The following is an 18,457-nucleotide window of genomic DNA, read 5'->3' as shown; positions in this document are numbered from 1 at the left end:
CCCCAGGCCTGACCACTGGGTCTAGACCCAAGGCCCTCGGGGCACCCACCTCCCTTGTCAGCTGCCCCGAGGCTGGCACAGCTGTGATTGTTCAACAGCCCCTGCACCCACCCAGTCCTCCCACAGCCTCCCGGAGCCTCAGTTCCCTCTCGAGGATCAGACACCATGGAGGCTGAGGAGCAAGCTTCTCTGAGCCTTGCCCCCCACCAGAATCCTGACCTTGATCTCAGACCAGGTTGTGACTCCAGCCAGCCACAGAGATGGGAGCCCACCCCAGCCCGAGTCTTCACCAAGGCTAAGCCTTGAGTTCCTCAGCCACACCACCAGGGCACAAAGGGCCGCAAGCAGTCACACTCTCTGCTGGGGACTCGGCTCAGAGGTTCAACATGAGAGACTGAGGTCTCTCCAGATCCAGAGCAGCCATTCCCGGACTCCTGTCCTCATGAGAGGCTGAAGGCCCAGAGGGTCAGGCCCAGCCTCCGCTTGGGTGCCTCGCCACCTGGGAATCCTCAGCCACAAAGCACATGAGGTATTGTGTCACTGTGGTCTTAAAGCTCCCTCACTCTGACCCCAGACAAAGGGTTCCAGAGCAGGGGATAGAAACAGTGTTAGGGACTGAAGTCCAGAGCAGGGGCCCCACACGCCGCACCTCAGTGGTCCTGTGTGGTCACTCACTCAGAACAAACCCAACTCAGGCCAAAATGCACTTCAAGACCTAAGGCCAAGATCTTCCCCAGGCCAAGGTGTAATCTGTGGAGTCCCCAGAAAGGCCCATGAGCTGGCAGAGTGGCAGTGAGCCTCCCCGCTCTCCTTCCTGCCCCCTCACCAGGCCCCACCTCGGCCTTGCCCATCTTGGCAGCCAGCTGCAGCGGCGTGAGGCCATCATTGTTGCACATGGTCTCCAGCTCCCAGGTGCCACTCCTCAGCAGGATCATGTCATACATGCGCTTCACAAAGTCATTCTGCGTCTTGAAGTCCTCAGCCACTGTCACCAGTGCGTGTAGGATGTTATTTCCCCGCGAGTCCTGCGAGGTGATGTCTGTCTGCTCATTCTCCATCAGCAACTGCACAATCTCTGGCTGGTTGGTACATGCTGCCAGGGCCAGCGGTGTCTCGCCTGGAGGGTGGTAGGGGGAGCACCAGAGCTCAGTTCCCTCTTAGACCAGAAGAGTGTTCCCCAAGCCCTAGGACTGAAGCCCATATCCTTAGCAGGACTGATCCCTCAGATTCCCTGTGACCTCTCCCCACACCTGCCCTGTATGGGGGAGGCTAAAGCTACATCACTTCTATAACCTAACTGGTCTCTCTTCTACCACTCTGGCCCTCCAACACTACCTTCAGCCTTCAGTACAGCAGCCAGATTGACCCTAGTAACACATGAGACTCACCTCACCCAAAATAAAAGCTCAGGTTAGAACAATAGCCCACAAGGCCCTACATGTTCTGACATCATCTTCTCTCTTACCCTCATAATTCCCCTCCAGGCACAACGACCTTCTTCCTTTTCCTAGAACATACCAGGCATTTTCCTACCTCAGGGCCTCTGCACAGGCCATCCGCTCTGCTGGTAGTGCTGTTTCTCAGTATCTACATTGTTCATTCCCTCACCTCCTCCAAATCTTTTGTGCAAGCGTCATCTTTTCAATTAATTACCCTAACCACACTATTTAAAATTGGAATCCACCTCCTTCCTGCTCTGGAACTCCCAATTCCCCTTCCCCTGCCTTACTTTTTATTTTTTCAATAGCACTTAGCATTTTCTAACATATTTTATGGTGTTCTTATTTATTATGTTTATTGTTGATGGTTTTCCTCCAGTGTAGAATATAAGTTCCATGAGGGTAGGGATCTTTGTTTTGTTCACTGATACATTTCCGACACCTAGAACACTGCCTGGTATATATAGTAAGTGATCAATAAATGCTTGTTAAAAAAAGAGAAGGCAGGTGACTCACACATGGTCACACAGCAAGCCTGGGATAGAACCAGGACTGGACAACAGGTCTCCCGCTGTTTTCTTTCCAATCTCCCTCCTGTTCCCTCTCTTCATCCCTCCTTACAGACATTTCCCAACACTGTCTCCAAAGGGGTCTGACGCTGGGCAATGGACTGGACAAGACCCTGTCCTCCTGGCTGCTCAGACCCAGGCTGTCCTGATTGAAAAACCACTCAGAAGAGAAAATAGGCCAGAGGTTGTCAGTCAAGGGCTGGAGTGGGAAGACAGGTTGACAAAGTTGTGTGGGAAATTTTCGGGTGTGATGGAACTATTTATGTCCTGTCCTAATCGTGGTGGTGGTTACACAACTGTATGCATTTGTGGAGCTGAACAGAACGGTCCGTTAAAACTGTGAATTTCACTGTATCTAAAGTATATGTAATGATCTTTTCTTCACCCAGAGTGTCTTGACCCCAATTGCTTTTGGATTCTCTAACTTGTGAGTCAGGAAATTTTCCCCTCTTACTTTTGACTTCCTAGGTGCATTCCTGGAAGGCACTGGGCCCAGTGCCTGCATCAGCTCCTTACTACACTGGCAAATCATTCCCCTTCTGGGGACCTGTCTTTGCGCCTATAAAATAGGGCTTTGTCCCCCAAGTCTCGGTTCCCTACACAGGGCTGCTCAACTGGATGCCCAAGTGCCCTCTAAGATCACAGCTGACGCCCCCAGAATGCAGCTCTCCCATTCTCTCCCCACCTCTCCAGCCCCTCCCTCTCTGGTCCACCCTGGATGTCCGGTTCAGAAAGGTTTGCCCCTTGCAGCCTCCCCGGTCCCGGCTCTATACTGCTGGGCCTTGGACATGTTGAGCAGGCAGGGATCAGCAGTGGGGGCTCCAGGCCCTGTCCCCCAGCGCCGGTTGGGGCAGCCCGTGCCGGGCAGGGGCGGTACCCACCAAAGTAGAAGCCCTCGTGCTGGTACTTGGGGTTGAAGAAGACCCCCCTGGCGTGGGCGTTGACGTCGGCGCCAGCAGCGATGAGCAACGCAGTGACGTCTCCCTGCCGCCGCTCAATGGCGATGTTCAGTGCCGTCTGCCCTGCGGACAGGGTGGGGATGGGGGAGGGTCGCTCAGCGGCTGGGCCCTGGGTGACGCCTCCTCTGGGGCCTCCACACCCTCCACAGAGCCACAGCTAAACACTAGCTGCCTGTCTGGTCTGTGTCGCCCAGCTGTCAAGAATCCCAGCTTCATTCTTTGCTCCATTCATTCGCATGGACGCAAGGAATATTGATGGAGTGACTGCTCTGTGCTCCCGTGCCAGGCGCTGGGGACAGGGAAGTACATGGAGTGTGGTTTTGATTCTTTTCCTCGAGAAGCTCACGGTCTCACTGGGAATTAAGTGCTATGATACTGGGAGGGGCAAGGGCTGTGGTACCTAGAGCAGAACTCTTAACATAGCCGGAGGGGGGCAGGGCCACAGTTCCCAGAAGTGACCTCTATGCTGAGACCGCTTAAGTTTATCAAGGCTGGGTGGGCTGGCTCAAGACTTCGTAGGCCAGGTTAAGAGGTTGGAACTTTATCCTGAGCACTGTGGGAAGTCATAAGGCATTGAAGCAGGCAAGTGACATGACCAGAGTTTGGGGTTTTCTACCTGTGTATTTTCCCATCACTCTGGGTGCAGAATTGGAGGATGCATTAGAATCAGCCCAGATTTGTGAGGAACTGTCGCTCCAGAGGAGAAAGAAATGCTGAGGCCCGAAGACCCTTAGGAGAAAGAGTCCTCAGCATGGCCTGAGGGAGTGACTGGGAGAGAAGGGGTGACTAGCCTAGGAGCTGGGAGAATGGTGCCCCAGGGACTGAGGAACAGAACAGGGGAGCAGTAGCAGGAAGGGGCTGGAGGGACCTTAACCCTGTTGGTGGAGGCTGTGGAGCCTCCAGATGGAAGGGACTGGAAGGCTGGGGGTGGGGAAGGGTCTCGGAATGCCCCACCAGAAACAGCATTTTCCAGAGAGAGGCCACCGTGCCATGCCATATACAAAATAAAGTCCTGGTGGATTAAAGAACTTGGCGTTTAAAAAAAATGGAAAGTTCATTTATAACTAACCTTTTGGCAGGGAAGACCTTCTTAAGCAAGTTATAAAATGCAGAAACAACCACAAAAGAAAAACAAACATGTTTGATAAGATAAAAACTAAAGCTTTCTGTATTTCAAAAGACATCTTAAAGAAGGTTAAAAGGCAACTGATAGGCTGGGGAAAATATCTGACATATAGAGACAGTATGTTTTTAAAAGTTCCTGATATATTAGCCAATAGACAAGCAACCTGATAGAAAACTGAGAAAAAAATTATTAACAAGCACCTCACAGAGAAGAAAATTCACAAGGCCAATGAAGAAAGTGAAACCTGTTTGGAATCACCGATAATCAAGAAAATGAAAGTTAGAATCCAACAAGTTAACACTTTTCCGCTTTTCACCAGCCAGACTGGCAAAAACCAAAACCAAAACCAAACAAAAGGATAATTTCCAATATTAGTGAAGGGTGAGGGAATGAGTATTTGGGGGAGAATAAAGCAGTACTTTTTGGAGGCAAATTTGGCAATTATCATTATACATTTCCTCGAACCCAGAAAATCCAAATCAAAGTATTTTCCTAGAAATGTGCACACTGAGCACAGGGTCATAGACAAGAATGTGCACTGTGAGATATTGGCGAGGATGCGGAAAAAGGGGAACATTTTTGCACTGCTGGTGGGAATGCAAACTGGGGCAGCCACTCTGGAAAACAGTATGGAGGTTCCTCAAAAAATTATAAATAGAGCTAACCCTATGACCCAGCAATTGCATTACTAGGTATTTATCTAAAGGATACAAAAATGCTGATTCGAAGGGGCACATATATTCCAATATTTATAGCAGTGCTATCAACAACAGCCAAATTATGGAAAGAGCCCAAATGTCTATTGACTGATGAATGGATCAAGAAGATGGGGTACATATATACAATAGAATATTACTAGGCTATCAAAAGAATGAAACCTTGCCATTCGCAACAATGTGGATGGAACTAGAGTGTATTATGCCAAGCAAAATAAGTCAGTCAGAGAAAGATAAATATCATTTGATTTCACTCATATGTGGAATTTAATAAACACAGCAGATGAACATAGGGAAAGGGAAGGAAAAATAAGATAAAAACAGAGAAGGAGGCAAACTGTAAATACACAAAACAAACTAAGGGTTGCTGGACGGGTGTTGGGTGGGGGTGGGGGATGGGTTGAATGGGTGATGGGCATTAAGGAGGGCACTTGTTGGGCTGAGCACTGGGTGTTATATGTAAGTGATTACTCACTGAATTTTCTCCTGAAATCATTATTACACTATATGTTAACTAACTTGAATTAAAAAAAAAAAAAAAAAGAATGTGCACTGTGCTATTGTCATCGTGAAAAATTAGAAAACATTCAGATAGCCATCAACAGGGGAATAGTGAAATTAGCCACAGGACAGCCATCCTCAGACTAAGCAGGTAAAAGGAGGCAGATGCTTCAGATTCTGTGTCTCCGTTTCTCTCTGCCCCTACCCGCCTCTTTCTCTCTCTCAAAAGTAGATATTAAAAAAAAATTTTTTTTTAAGTAGACAGACTTTCATACAGACTCATATTCTGAGATGGGAAGGTGTCTGAGGCATATAGTTAAAAAAAAAAAAAAGGCAAGTCGTAGAACAATGCAAACAGCACCATACTATTCTATGTTAAGGAGGTAAGTGAATAAATAAAACCATCTACTTCTATGTGCGCATAGACACATGTGTAGAAAGCCTAGGAAAGTCTTCCAAGTCTACACACCATAATAATCAGTTCTGGATTGGACCATAGGAAATAGGCAAAGGATTTTTTTTAACTTAATTTAAATATTTAAATGTTTGACAATGAAACTCTCTTCATGTGTTATTTATGTAATTAAAAATAGTTATGTTGAATCTCAACAATGGATATATAATGGTTCATTAAGCTAATATCTCAAATATATGGTTAAAACTTTTAATAATAAATGTTTTAACTACATAAATTGCCTTGGAAAAGGCACGTTTCTGAAGGCCTCTAATAAAATGCTAAAAATTATAATATTTTAAAAGTGGTCTTTGGATCGTCTTAGCAGCATATGGAGGAAATATTAGTTATCTTTGGATCCTCTTAGCAGCATATGGAGGAAACATTAGCCTCTGCCTGCCGGGGGAACTGAGACTCAGAAAGAAAAGCAAAGTAACATGCCCAGAGTGAGGAAAAAGAGGACACTGGTGGTGCTGGAGCCCCTTAGCCCCAGGCGGCAGGCAGCACCCAGGACTGAAGGAAAGGTGCCAGAAGATACCATCAGAGGGGAAAAAATGGGGTGGGGTTGGTTTCTGGGAAGACAGAAATAAACGGCTCTTCCCACCATGTGGAGAGAGAGTGGGTGCTCACAGCCCCCAACAAGCCCACCAACAAAGAAGGAAGGGGTGAGGGGAGGCAGAGAAAGGACAGAAGTCAGGGGTTGCAGCTGGGACAGCAAAGCCTTAATACACTAATCTTCATTTATTCACCCATTCGAAAAGCATTTATTAAGGACATCTTATGTGAGACGCCAAACATCCCAGGGAATCCACTATGGGCAAGATAGACTCCATCCCCACCCTCAAGGGGAACATGCTACTAGAAAAGGGAGTATGTAAGTCCCTGTAATGCTGACAGGAAGAAAGGGGGACAGAAGGGGACTGAAAGGGAGAAGAATCAGGACAGATAAGCCTGAGGCACTGGCCTAAACCTCCCTGGCTACAAGACTACTATCAACTCCCTGGTGGCAAGCTGAGAACATTTTATAGCTCATCCAGTTTCTCTCTTTGCTTTGGCCACCAGGGAGCTCAGTGTGCAGCTCAGCACTCAGTGGCAGCAGTCTTCCCTGGGTTTCCTCTCTTCTGATCAACGGTGTGGAGTTTTCACAATCTTTGACTTTTTCCTGCATGTAACAAAAACCCTTTAGAGAGTCTGTAGTTTAAATAAATAAATGAATAAAAATTAAAATGACTTTCTCCCATGAGAAAAGTTGAGGGCCCGAGCTAGACCATCACCTGCAAAGAGCAATGGTTAGCGCCCCATGGCATATCAGCAGGATGGCATCCAGTAATTCCTGAGCCCATCATTTCTGTACCTCATTAGACCCTAATGGGATGTGTACTGAGTCCAAAAACTCCAGGGAGGACACATCTTACAGATTATTCACAACAGATTTGCTGGGCAGCGAAACACCATCTCAGATTTGATCTCCCTGCCCCTCTCCAGCCCATTTAAGAGAGAAACCACAACACTGAGACCCAAATGGGGTGGTTCATGGTAGCGATGACGACAGTTGCCATGTGTTGGCCTCACCCAGCTGTCTGACAGATTCTCTGGCCTTCTTTCCATTGCTCCAGTGTGTCGAACTCATTCCCATCTCAGGCTTTTGCCCTTGCCCTGCTCCAAATCTTTTGTCACCACGTAGACCGCAGGTCAAAGGTTACCTCCCCGCTTATCCACTCTGAAGTTGCCTGTCCCCAGTCACTTTTGATCCAATTACCTTCTTCTATTTTATTTTCATAGCATTTTCCATCTAAAATTACCTTATTTGGAGCATTGGCCTACATCTGTCTTGTTCACCACTGTACCCTGGTGCCAAAGACAATGCCTGGCATGTGGTCTGTGCTCAAAGCTATCTGCAGAACAAAGGAACAGAGGCGTGCTTGCTATGTGGTGCTAATGCTAAGTGCTTTCTGCGGTGACAGCAGTGTCCCTGCGTGGCCTGGCTCCCACCGGACCCTCTGCAATCCCTGTCTGCACGGCAGCATACCTTCGTAGGCCTCCTCTGTGTATGCAGCGTTGATGAACCTGTCCAGGATGTCGTTCTCTTCAGCAAAAGCCAGCAGGATCCGCACCATCTCCTTGGTGTTGGGGTTGATGTTTAACAAGGCCTTCATCAGGCAGGTCTTCCCCGTGTCAGAGGCCGTCAGCTTGTGCATAAGGAAGTCTGCAGGGAGGGAAACAGAATGAGCTGCAGGAGGGGCCTGTCTGCTCCTGGCGGGGTTGGCGGGGGGGGGGGGGGGGGGGGGGAGGGGGTGGGCAGGGTGTGGGGGCTGCAGGCTCAAACCTCTAGACCCTGCTCCAGGCCCTCCCCTGCTGCACACTCCCCTCCTCCCTCTCCAGCTACTCCTCCCCCAAGGCCCCGGAGAGCCTTATCTGAGGCCTTTTGCTCTTTGCTTTCTGTACCCTCTCCCTTATAGGGGACAACCTCACCCACTGCGTGGCTTTCCACTGTCCACTTCAGTGCTGACACCCTGAAATCTCCAGCCTGCCTCCTCCTGGTAGCCTACAAATAAAGCTCATCACCTCCCCCTAACAAGCTACTCCCCAAGCTAACAGCTTGGGCCCCACCATCCACCACGTCACCAATGGCACCACCCTAGACTCCTCCCTTTCTCTCGCCCTCCTTGTCCTTGAGTCCAGCCAATTCCACTGCTGAAGAGCTGGTCACCTTCCCCCACTCAGGTGCTGCGGTCCCCACCTCGCCTGAATAGCTTCCTTCCCATCCGCCATGCAGGAGCCAGACCACGACCTTTACCTGTTTAAGCCCTGTCATGGCTCCCCATTGCCCCAGAGTCAGGTTCAAAGTCCCCAGCCCAGCATTCTGGGCTCCTCACACGCCCTCCTCACGGGCTGTCATGGGGGAAGGTTGACAGCAGGAAGCACGCAGGGCCCCCAGCCCTGTACCGTCTCTGCCGGAGCCAGGCACTGACCAGCCACTTCCAGGCCACGACGTCGCTTGCAAAGCTCCTGCAACTCCACCAGCAGCTCCAGCAGCTCCTCCACGCTGCCCTCTGACACGGCTGCAAAGATGCGCTTCTTCAGCCGCCTCTTTTTTCGCCTCTGCTCTTCCTTGGCCAGGTTTGCACTGAGGCCAGAAAGTGTTTCCAACTCACCACACATGCACCCCCACCCCCACTCACGCCCCTTCCCCCACCAGAGCCACGATGCCTTCAGGGTGCTGCAAAGCCCAGAACCCCCTCCATTAGTGCTCCGGGCCCCTGGGATCCGTGTCGCCCTATGCAGGCTTCCCTCCTAATCCAAATGCAATCACATTTTTTCAGAATATACGCTTGGGGGCTCCCGGGTGGCTCAGTCGGTTAAATATCTGACACTTGATTTTGGCTCAGTCATGATCTCACGGTTCATGGGATGGAGCCCTGCATCCAGCTCTGCACTGACGGTGTGGTACCTGCTTCAGATTCTGTGTCTCCCTCTCTCTCTGCCCCTCCCCCACACACTCTCTATTTCTCTCTCTCTCTCAAAATAAGTAAGCTTTTAAATACACACACACACACACACACACACACACACACACATATTTAGATACACATAGTAAAGGTGATTAGGAAGAACTATTAATGGTGATTACCTAAAAAAGTATGAGAGTAGAGGAAGGAAAATCCCACTTTCATCTTTTGTGGTGTCTGAATTGTTTAAATCTATCTCTCTGGGCCCCCATACTCCGAATAGGCAACCATAGTAACGCACATTCTTTTGTTTGTGTGTGTTCTTGCGGAAATGCATATGATGTTTCATGGTTTATGTGCATATATTTTTAAGTTACGTAGACGGGATTGTGTTAAAGTTCTCATTCTGCTTCATACTGTGGCTTGAATTCTTCACAATGAATGGGTAATACTTTTTATAGTTTATAAAATGTAGTACTCCCCTCCCCCCACAAAAATGCCCACATGCCGCAGCCATAGGCCCAGACATTCGTCCCAGCCCCCGGGAAGGGAGGCTTCTTTCTCTCTCCTGGGTCCTGGTGCCCGTGTCCCTGACACCCACCTGGTGGACACCGTGGGATGAGAGGAAGGGCCAGGCTCACCTGGGACTGTTGGGATTGGACGGCGTCTCTGTCACGTCGTCCTGAGGGGACTGCGGAGAGTCCATGTCATCACAGTTGCCAGGGAGGCTGGAGGGTGGGGGAAAGGAAGAGGGACACAGGAGTTTAAAACTGGACAATGGTAGCATGCCGCAACCGGGCCTGGCCACGTGGCCCAGAATGAGTCACCGCCCCCGCCCCCTGGAACTCAGGGCTGGGTTGGCAGGGGGTGGGGACGGCCGGGCAGGGGGGCCGGGACTCACCACTGCCGGATGTTGGAGTCCATAGGCTTGGAGAAGACGGGGGGAGAGGTCTTGGAGACTGTGGGGTTGGGATCAAACCCTTCTATCTCCAGGAAGAAGTGTGCACTGTGGGGACACCCAAGCAAGGCCATCAGAGCTGGGGCAGAGATTGTCCACCTGTGTGTCCTGCAACCCTGCTTCCAAGAGTGCCCAGCCACACAGAGCACTCGCTCTCGGCCGGCTCTGTGCTGGACCCGGTCCCTCGTGGCCTCACTCTTCCCTCACAGCAGCCCTTGAGGATGGGTACCATCCCAATCATCCACATTCCACAGGGGGACCTGAGGAGGCTCTGAGGTCAAGCGACTTGCCCAAGCTCACACAGCAGGCAGGCGGTAGAGCCAAGATTCAAAGCTGGGTTTGGGTGACTCTTGTCACTAAAAATACTGAGTAGATGAACACAGGGGTCTCTACCAGGGTGGCCTAACATCTTAGGGGACTTGCCTGTCTGCAGGTGCAAAGGACCCACCAGCGATGGTGAACATGGCAACAAGAACCACAATTTCCCATCATGCCCCCCAACTGCCCCTCTGGCCTCAGATCTGAAGAGCCCTGCCAGGGAGAGGTCCCTAGATGCTGACATCTACAAGGGCCTTTCTTGGCTGTCAGGGCACAGTCCCCACCCCCACATTCAACCCCCTTTGACCACCTCTCATATTGGTTTTTTTGGCATAGAAAATAGATCTAGAGCAGTGAGTGGATATAAAAGTTCCGGGTATAGGGCTAAGAACCCCTTGTGGAGAAGGAAAACTCAGGAAAGCACTTTGGACAGTGGAGGCAAGGAGCAGTAGAGGGGCAAGTGAAGGGCATGCTTTCCCCCAGGGCCGGAAGAGAGACTTGGGCGCAGGGTCTGTGACCTGGATAAGCCCCAAGGAAAAGGACAGACTTACTGCCCCATGAGAGGCAAGACACAGACCCAAGATAGGACTCCCCAACCAGACATAGACGGGCCTCACCTTTAGACACGCCCACAAACACAGACAAGCCCACTCTCGGAACCCACAGTCACACACTCAGGGACAAGCTTTCTCATGACATCCAGAGTAGTGAGGATCAGGCTGGCGGTCAGTTGTTGCAATACTCCCCACGCCGTGGCTGCTGCAGCACACCTGCCGGCTCGGTGACCTCACCTGGGAACGATGGCCTTCTGCCACCTGGCCTCTCTCCTCAGTGCCTTTGCTGCCTGCCTCTTTCAGGCCCAGAAGGATCAACACACTCCCTCCTTTTCTCACAAGACCACAGAAGAGCTCCCAAGGTATGATTCCAGCCATATCAAGTTCAGAAGGAAGGGCATCAGGGAAGGGATCATGGCCCCATTCTACAGATGAGGGAACTGAGGCTCAGGCTGGAGCAGCAGCTCATCCATAGTCACCCCACCAGGCTGGAAGCCAAGTTGGCCAGAGAACCTGACTCCTGATTCCAGTTTATACCAGTATCCACACTGCTCTCCCCTCAGCCCTCTGGATCTTCCAGCCAAAGCAGCTCTAGGGATTAGCTGCAGGTGGAGACTGCCCAACATAGGCACTTCCCAGGATGGGGCAGACAGGAGGGAGACTTGGGTCTTGCCTGGGGAATTCCTCTCCTCTCCAGGTACACACAAACCTGGAAGTCTCAGAACAAATCCAGTACTTGGGTGGGGACAGAAATGCGGTGGGAGACAGGGCTGGCTAGCACATTGGGCCTCACCCTCCTATCTTCTGCCCATCAGAGGAACGTTCTGATCTGACCTGAAATCAAATCCTTCTTCCAAAAGAGAAGTAAACCCCTGATGGGGAGCCCAAAATCTGGGTTCTAGTCTGCCTCGGTCTCTGCCTCTACCTCCTGTATGCCCCCAGGATGGAGAATAGTTGGGCCAGATAATCCCTAAGGCCTGGACTTTGGAGCCAGGACAGCTCTAAAATCATCCACGAATGGACTGTGCAGCTGAAGTGGGCATCAGAGGTCATCCAGTCTGATCACCACTCTTGGCATCCCTGGAGTGCCCAAGAAATGCCACCCTAAAGCTGTCCCTGCTTGCCTGGGCTCCTCAGTAGTGCATCTACTCAATAAACATTTATTGAGCACCCACAGTGTATCAGGCACTGTTCTAGGAGCTGGAGATTAAATGGTGCACAAATGGGCAAAGATCGCTCTGAAGAGCTACCGTTCTAGTGAATCGGTCAGAACTGGCCCCACGGATCGGACCAGGGCATAGCACAATGAGGCCATTTCTTTTCCTGCTCCAGACAACACACTGACCTTCAGCTGTAAGATCCTCAGTGGAAGGAACTATAACTGCAATGTCCTTGATTCTCCAGAACCCAGCACTAGCTTTGACACTCAGAAGACTTAACAGAGGAGCAGAACATGGACAGGTAACGTATGAAAGATAAATGCGAGGAAGGAAAAATGTCTGGTCAGATAGATGGACAGATTAGTTGGATGGGTGAATAAGGTGGATAGATGAGTAGATGGTGCACGAATGCATGAATACATGGAAGGCTAGATGAATGGATACATGGATGGCTGAGGAATGAGTACTTGGGTGGGCAGATCAGTGGGTAGATGCAGAGACTGGTAGACTGGCCCAATAAGCAGGTAGGATTAAACCTTAAACTTTAAATGTTGGGAGGTTGCATCCCTCAAGTGACTCCTGTTGGGCTCTCACTGCCCAAAGCTTTCTTCTCTTTTTCTCAGTCTTGCACATGAAGCTAAGGAAGGGTCCCCTGACTCTCCTCTACCTCTCCTCCTTCTCAGGGCCTCCTCCCAGAGTCCAAAGGGGCCTCAAGGATGGAGCAGAAAATCAGATCATGACAGCATCTATCTACTCCAGGCCTGGAAAACAAGGCCCCCAGGGAGGGGAAGAAATATTTCCTTATCTTACTGTGAAGTGTCCTCCCTCATGCCGAGGAACTGTGCTAAGCTACCAGGACACTTAATCATCAACTTACCCCCTCTGTCTCTTGTTGTCTCACCTGCTCCTTCACTGACTCACCCACTTACTTAAAAACTACTAGGGGCGCCTGGGTGGCTCAGTCGGTTACGTGGCCATCTTTGGCTCAGGTCATGATCTCACGGTTCGTGAGTTCGAGCCCGACATCGGGCTCTGTGCTGACAGCTCAGAACCTGGAGCTGCTTTGATTCTGTGTCTCCTTCTCTCTCTGCCCCTCTGCCTCTGGAGCTGTGTCTGTGTCTCTGTCTCTCTCTCTCAAAAATAAATAAACATTAAAACAAATTAAAAAAAAAACTACTAATATGCTCAGTGTAGGAAACCTGGGGAGCAGGGAAGGAAGAGATGACCCTTCTATGGATCCTGTCCTCAGAGATTTCAACCAAAGCTAGGACATCATCCCAATAGGCACCTCAGTCTCTTTAGAGAGGAGCTGGGCTATGGGATCTCAGGGGAAGAGAAGGTGCTTCAGTTGAGGGCAGGGACAAGAATGGGCTTTGTGCTCTGTCACTGTGGGACTTGCTCTGGATCTTGGAGCAGATCTGTGGCTTGGAAAAATCCCCAGAAGCAGAGAGCACAACATGAGAAAAGCTTCCATGGCAGGAAGGCAAGGACTATGTCTGAGGAAGGAAGTCTTTGGTGGCAGGGAACAAGAGTGTTGAGAGCTGGGCTGCAAAGATTACTGACTGTGAGCAAGGACCCAATTCCTGGGATGGGGAGCTGCTAGATCATGAGGGCCATCCCACACCTGCCCTATTTGCCACTGCACATGCCACATCTCACCTGCCATCATGACAGATGGTGAAGTCTTGGCCATGTGCCATCCTAGCTCCTAATATGCAGCATATGCTGTTTGTTTGTTCCTACCTTTGATCCAGACCAGAGGGCACCACAAGTGTGTTGTTAACTCAGGTGAGCATACAGCTCTGCACCATGTCTCCTGCATTTCTGTCCCTTTTGAAGATAATGAACTGCCCCTGAGCTGGGAAGGAGCCTGTGTGGCCAACCACTTTGTCCCAAGAAATGCCCAAGGGCCCTGGTCTCCAAAAGACCCGTTCCTCCATACCCTTCAACAGCCTGGGCCTCTATCCCAGGGTGTCACCTTGCCCATGATTCAGTAAGGAGGCCATAGTGGTAGCTGTTCATGAGAAATAGCATGATGGTTGAGGAAAAGCTCCAGGTCCAAAAAAATTTCTCCCCACCTAGACCTCTTGGTGTCTTCAATCCCACCATTAGTACAGATTCACTTACTGATCAAACTGGCCTTCTTTATTTACATAGAATTTTTATTTTTCTTTCTAGGCTGAGTCTTATACTCAGTTTTGAGGGAGATGCTCAAACCTTTGGGGTATGGGGGGAAATAGGCACATGAGGGCCCTCAAAGAGCTCTTGGGAAGAAGGGGCTACCATTTCAGGAGACAACAGCCACACCTCACACCCAGGCCTTTGGCTTTTGAGGCCATAGGTAGAGCTGAGTCTACAGCTAAGTCATGAACAGGGATAGGCTCAGAAAAGGCAGTTTGGCTGTGGAAAGATCCTGGGATTTTCCTGAAACCCTGTCTGAAATCCTTCCCTGAGGTCCAAACCTCCCCTAGGAATGTGAGAGGGGGAAAGGGAAAGAGGCAGGAGGGTGGTATTTGGTGGCTTAGCTCAGGGATACCTCCGCCCTTACCTAGACAAGCAAGCCCACCCAGGTCCAGGCTGTCCCCACAGTCCCGCCAATACCTGTCTGAACTCAGTGTCCACTCAGTTTTCTCTCCTACAGTCCAGGATGGAGCCTCCACCTGGATGTCCCTCGGACACTTCTCAGCCAAAATTCACATCTGAATTTGGCTTGTCTCTCCTCATCTTGCTCTTTCTCCTGACATGAGCATGTCAGAGATGGCCCCATCATCCCTGCAGGTCCCCCCACCAGATGAAGGGGATGTCTCTTGGTCCTCCTTGTCCCCGACGTCTTATAGCTGATCCTGCAGACCCCATGATCCTGATACCTTTCTGACCCGACCCCCTCTTCTCCATCCCTGATCACCCAGGTTCAGACCTCACCACCTGTCACTCAGGCTTCCCAAGAGCTTTGTCATCTCCCTGCTCCCAGCCTCTCCTCCAAACCATCATCCACACAGATCACCCAGAGTATCGTTTCCAAAATGAAAATCTCACCATGCCCTCCCTCTCACACAAAATCCCTTTAGGCTCCCCACCGCCCTCAGGTTTGTCTAAATTTCTTAACCAATCCCCAAGACCCAGCTCCAATGAGACTCATGTTCCCCAAAATTCCTCCACCCACAAAGCACTTCAGCTATACAGTCCCTCACTGGTCTCCGCCCCTAGCCTCTTTCTGGGATGCTCTTTCCTTTCTTCTCCACCTGCCATCACCCATTTCAAACCACTTCATCCAGGAAGTGCCCTGAGACTTTCCACAGGATCAGAACGACCCACCCCTTCTCAGACCCCATCCTGCCTGGTTGTCAGGACACTTCCCACATTCTTCTGGGTGCCTTTCTCACCAGACTATGAGCAGGGATGGCATTCTTTCTGTCTCCCCAGCCTGGGCCCTGGTGCATAAAAAACTTCAGTGATTATTACTCAAAACAACAGACAAAAAGGAAAGCACCAACTTCACATCTGGCCCAAGAGGGGGCCTGGGATGGACACAGAGGAGGCAGGATGAATGAGCTGAACTAGACCTGGAGCTCATCGGCGTCTAGTGAAAGCACAGCTTGTGGGGAGGAGGGCCATTCGGGCTTGAGGGGCACCAAATCAGCTGAGGGTGTGGGGGACTGCCATGGAGGCATCTCAGGGGCCAGGGATGACCCTGGAGAAGTACTTTCCTTGCTCCTGCTTCTTCCACATCCCCATCTGGGAAGTAGTCATAGCCATCCCAGCCCCATCCGGTTCCCAGGGGTTCTTTGGAATAATAATAACAATGACAATGATGAAGATGAATCTCCAAGTAACAAAAACACTATCAACACTAGCATGTGCAGGGCACTGACTATGTGCCAGGCACAGAGCATTATGCCAACAACCTCAATTAACCATCATCCTATGAGCTGGTGCCTTTGCTGGTGTCCCCATTACACAGGTGGCATTAAAGGGCTTGAATAAGCTGTGGCTCAGCACCCACTGGACAGGAAAGTAGTTGGTGTATGTAAAAAAAGTACCCACTTGGGGGCCCAGACTACCTGAAATTTCCATGTGCTTTCTTGCTCCTTGTTTCAAGGATGGCTCCAGAAATCCCTTGCTTCACCCAGAAGCCTTCCTGAATATTTCTGCATCAGTGCCTCTGATACCTCCAGGGAGACCTCCCTGATTATTCTGGTTGTACTGACTTCCCCAGCTCAGCCCCCTGAGTATGCAGTGCTATTTCCCCACCCTCCCCCCATTTATACCTAGTTGGACACCAAGTCACCCCAGATGAACTGAGAGTCTTAGGTCTACCCCAGGCAAGTGATCCCTGAGGATGGACACCAGGATCCTTCCTGTGCCTTTACAACACAGTGACCAAGCCCTCCAGCCCTACCTCTTCTTGGTTGGCGTAATCTCTGCTGACCTCTTCTCCTGCAGGATGGCAGGGTTCCCACTGGGGACAGCAGCTCTTCTGCCCATGAGGGGCACCATTTCCTTAGTGTGGACATTCATGACTGGAACACAATCACAGGACAGATGCTTAGGTTGAGTAGGCATGGAGGAGCTTCAGGGGGCTTCAGACCCCCATGTGTCACCATGTGGCCCCTGATCATACCCCAGGATAAGGATCTCACTCTCCACCTTCCCAGGCTGCCAACTCTTCCCAGGGACAGGGAGATTGTCCCCACAATTTCTCCTGCTCCCTACTCCAGCATCCCTGCTCCTGTGCAGCCTAGGAGAGCCCAACAGAGCTTCTAGGTAGAGACCACCATGCCCTTAGCTTCTCTCAAGACATCATCTCCAGCCACCAATATTCAGGTGGACTCCCAAGAATTAGCTCTGCTTTTTCTAATGTCCTTATCAGATTTTGTGTTCCGAGCTATCCTCAACAGAATAAGACTATCACATCCTTTACTCCAGACACTATGCTCATAGTAATACAGCCTCCAGCCTCTCTGGTGTTTTGGATTTCTTAGCACCCTGGTAGTCTCTGCAGCTAACACACTGATTATCTTTGTGTCATCCACCCAGAGCTGAGTGCAACCGGCCTTGTAGCTATCTGTCCATTGGACTCCCTTCTCACCTGAAGGGAGCAGTGGAGCCCCCTCCCCAATGCAGAGGAGGCAGCCCCTCAGTCTTGAACTGTTTTACTGATGTTCATACTGATGGAGCTGGATGCCATGTTGGCATCCCTCTGAGGGATATGCTAAAGAGAGGGACTGACGTGTCTTTTGAGGACACTAAGGGGACCTTAGAGGTTTCTCTGTATAGGAAAGCCTGAATAAAGACCAGGGCTCAAGAAAGTTAGCAAGTGGCAAGAAGCTGGTGTGGTTGCAGAACCTGGGGAGTTCATGGGGACCACTGGCAGGGAAAGGCTCAGAAGTAGGTGGGGCCATGTTGTATGGGCCTGGAACATCAGTCAGGAGCTGCAGCTGGTCCCAAGGGCAGTGGGGCATGGGAGGGCCCTGGGTTACATAGGAGACAGCCATTTTAGAGGAAGGTGGAGTGGAGGATGGAGGAGACCAGGCCATGGGGCTGGGAGGAGGCTGCCGTGGAGGCCATTGGCATGGGTAAGCGTAGGCTGGCCATGTAGGATGAGATGGACAGGGCAAAGGGTTGTGTGGACAGGAGGTGACTCTACAGTAGATGGGGGGGGGGGCATTCTCAACTTGAACAGCCCCCAGAGAACTCCCTCAGAGTCATGGAGGTGGGGGCAGAGGACAAATTTCTATAGGAAGAGTCCAGGTGGGTGGGATGGAGCCAGGGCCACTGGTAACCTTGGTCCAAATAGGAAAAGTTCCTGGAAAAAGTGTCCGGAGCAGTTTGCCATCAGACCGCAGTGAGGTTGGGAAATGGGACAGGCGTCCTCCCCCAAAATTAGCAGCCCTGGGAAAGGAGGAGTTATCCAGGGGAGGGCTTTGGTGTTGGAATGCAGGTACCTTGGGGCAAGGACCTTTGAAGAGGGGCCTTAAGGCCAGGTGGGTGGAGTATCCTACTGAGAGAGAATCATGATCATGTGAGTCCCTGACTATATCCACAGTTACAGGATGAGGCTGGGTGGCCTTTACCACCTTCCTCAGCCCACAGTGGCTTATGGCCAGATACGGCTAAAAGGTTGAGCTAAACCAAGAGTGAAGGAGAGGGATGCAGGGCATGTCTCTTACCCCTCTCTGGGCCTCTGTTTTCTCTTCTGATAAATGGACTGAATGGACCCAAGGACCCTATGGCTCTCACCTATGACAGCTGGC

The 18,457-nt window shown here is 50.8% G+C and overlaps 1 protein-coding gene across 2 annotated transcripts in view; it reads right to left on the bottom strand.

The window, feature by feature from the left end:
* Nucleotides 1–16,721, bottom strand: part of TRPV3 (transient receptor potential cation channel subfamily V member 3) — a 33,738-nt gene extending 17,017 nt beyond the window's left edge. For both annotated transcript variants that reach the window (XM_042916783.1, XM_042916782.1), the window contains exons 1-7: nucleotides 16,603–16,721; nucleotides 10,115–10,219; nucleotides 9,855–9,941; nucleotides 8,737–8,891; nucleotides 7,794–7,970; nucleotides 2,890–3,030; nucleotides 837–1,117 (exon numbers count right to left, since the gene is read on the bottom strand). In XM_042916783.1, coding sequence (XP_042772717.1) covers nucleotides 837–1,117; nucleotides 2,890–3,030; nucleotides 7,794–7,970; nucleotides 8,737–8,891; nucleotides 9,855–9,941; nucleotides 10,115–10,219; nucleotides 16,603–16,721 — 1,065 coding nt within the window. The remainder of the gene's footprint in view (nucleotides 1–836; nucleotides 1,118–2,889; nucleotides 3,031–7,793; nucleotides 7,971–8,736; nucleotides 8,892–9,854; nucleotides 9,942–10,114; nucleotides 10,220–16,602) is intronic.
* Nucleotides 16,722–18,457: the final 1,736 nt, after the last annotated feature.

Source organism: Panthera leo, chromosome E1, assembly GCF_018350215.1.
Source record: "Panthera leo isolate Ple1 chromosome E1, P.leo_Ple1_pat1.1, whole genome shotgun sequence".
In the NCBI taxonomy this organism is placed as follows: domain Eukaryota; kingdom Metazoa; phylum Chordata; class Mammalia; order Carnivora; family Felidae; genus Panthera; species Panthera leo.
Note: the sequence above shows the minus strand (reverse complement) of the source record. Positions and strands in the feature narration are given on the sequence as shown.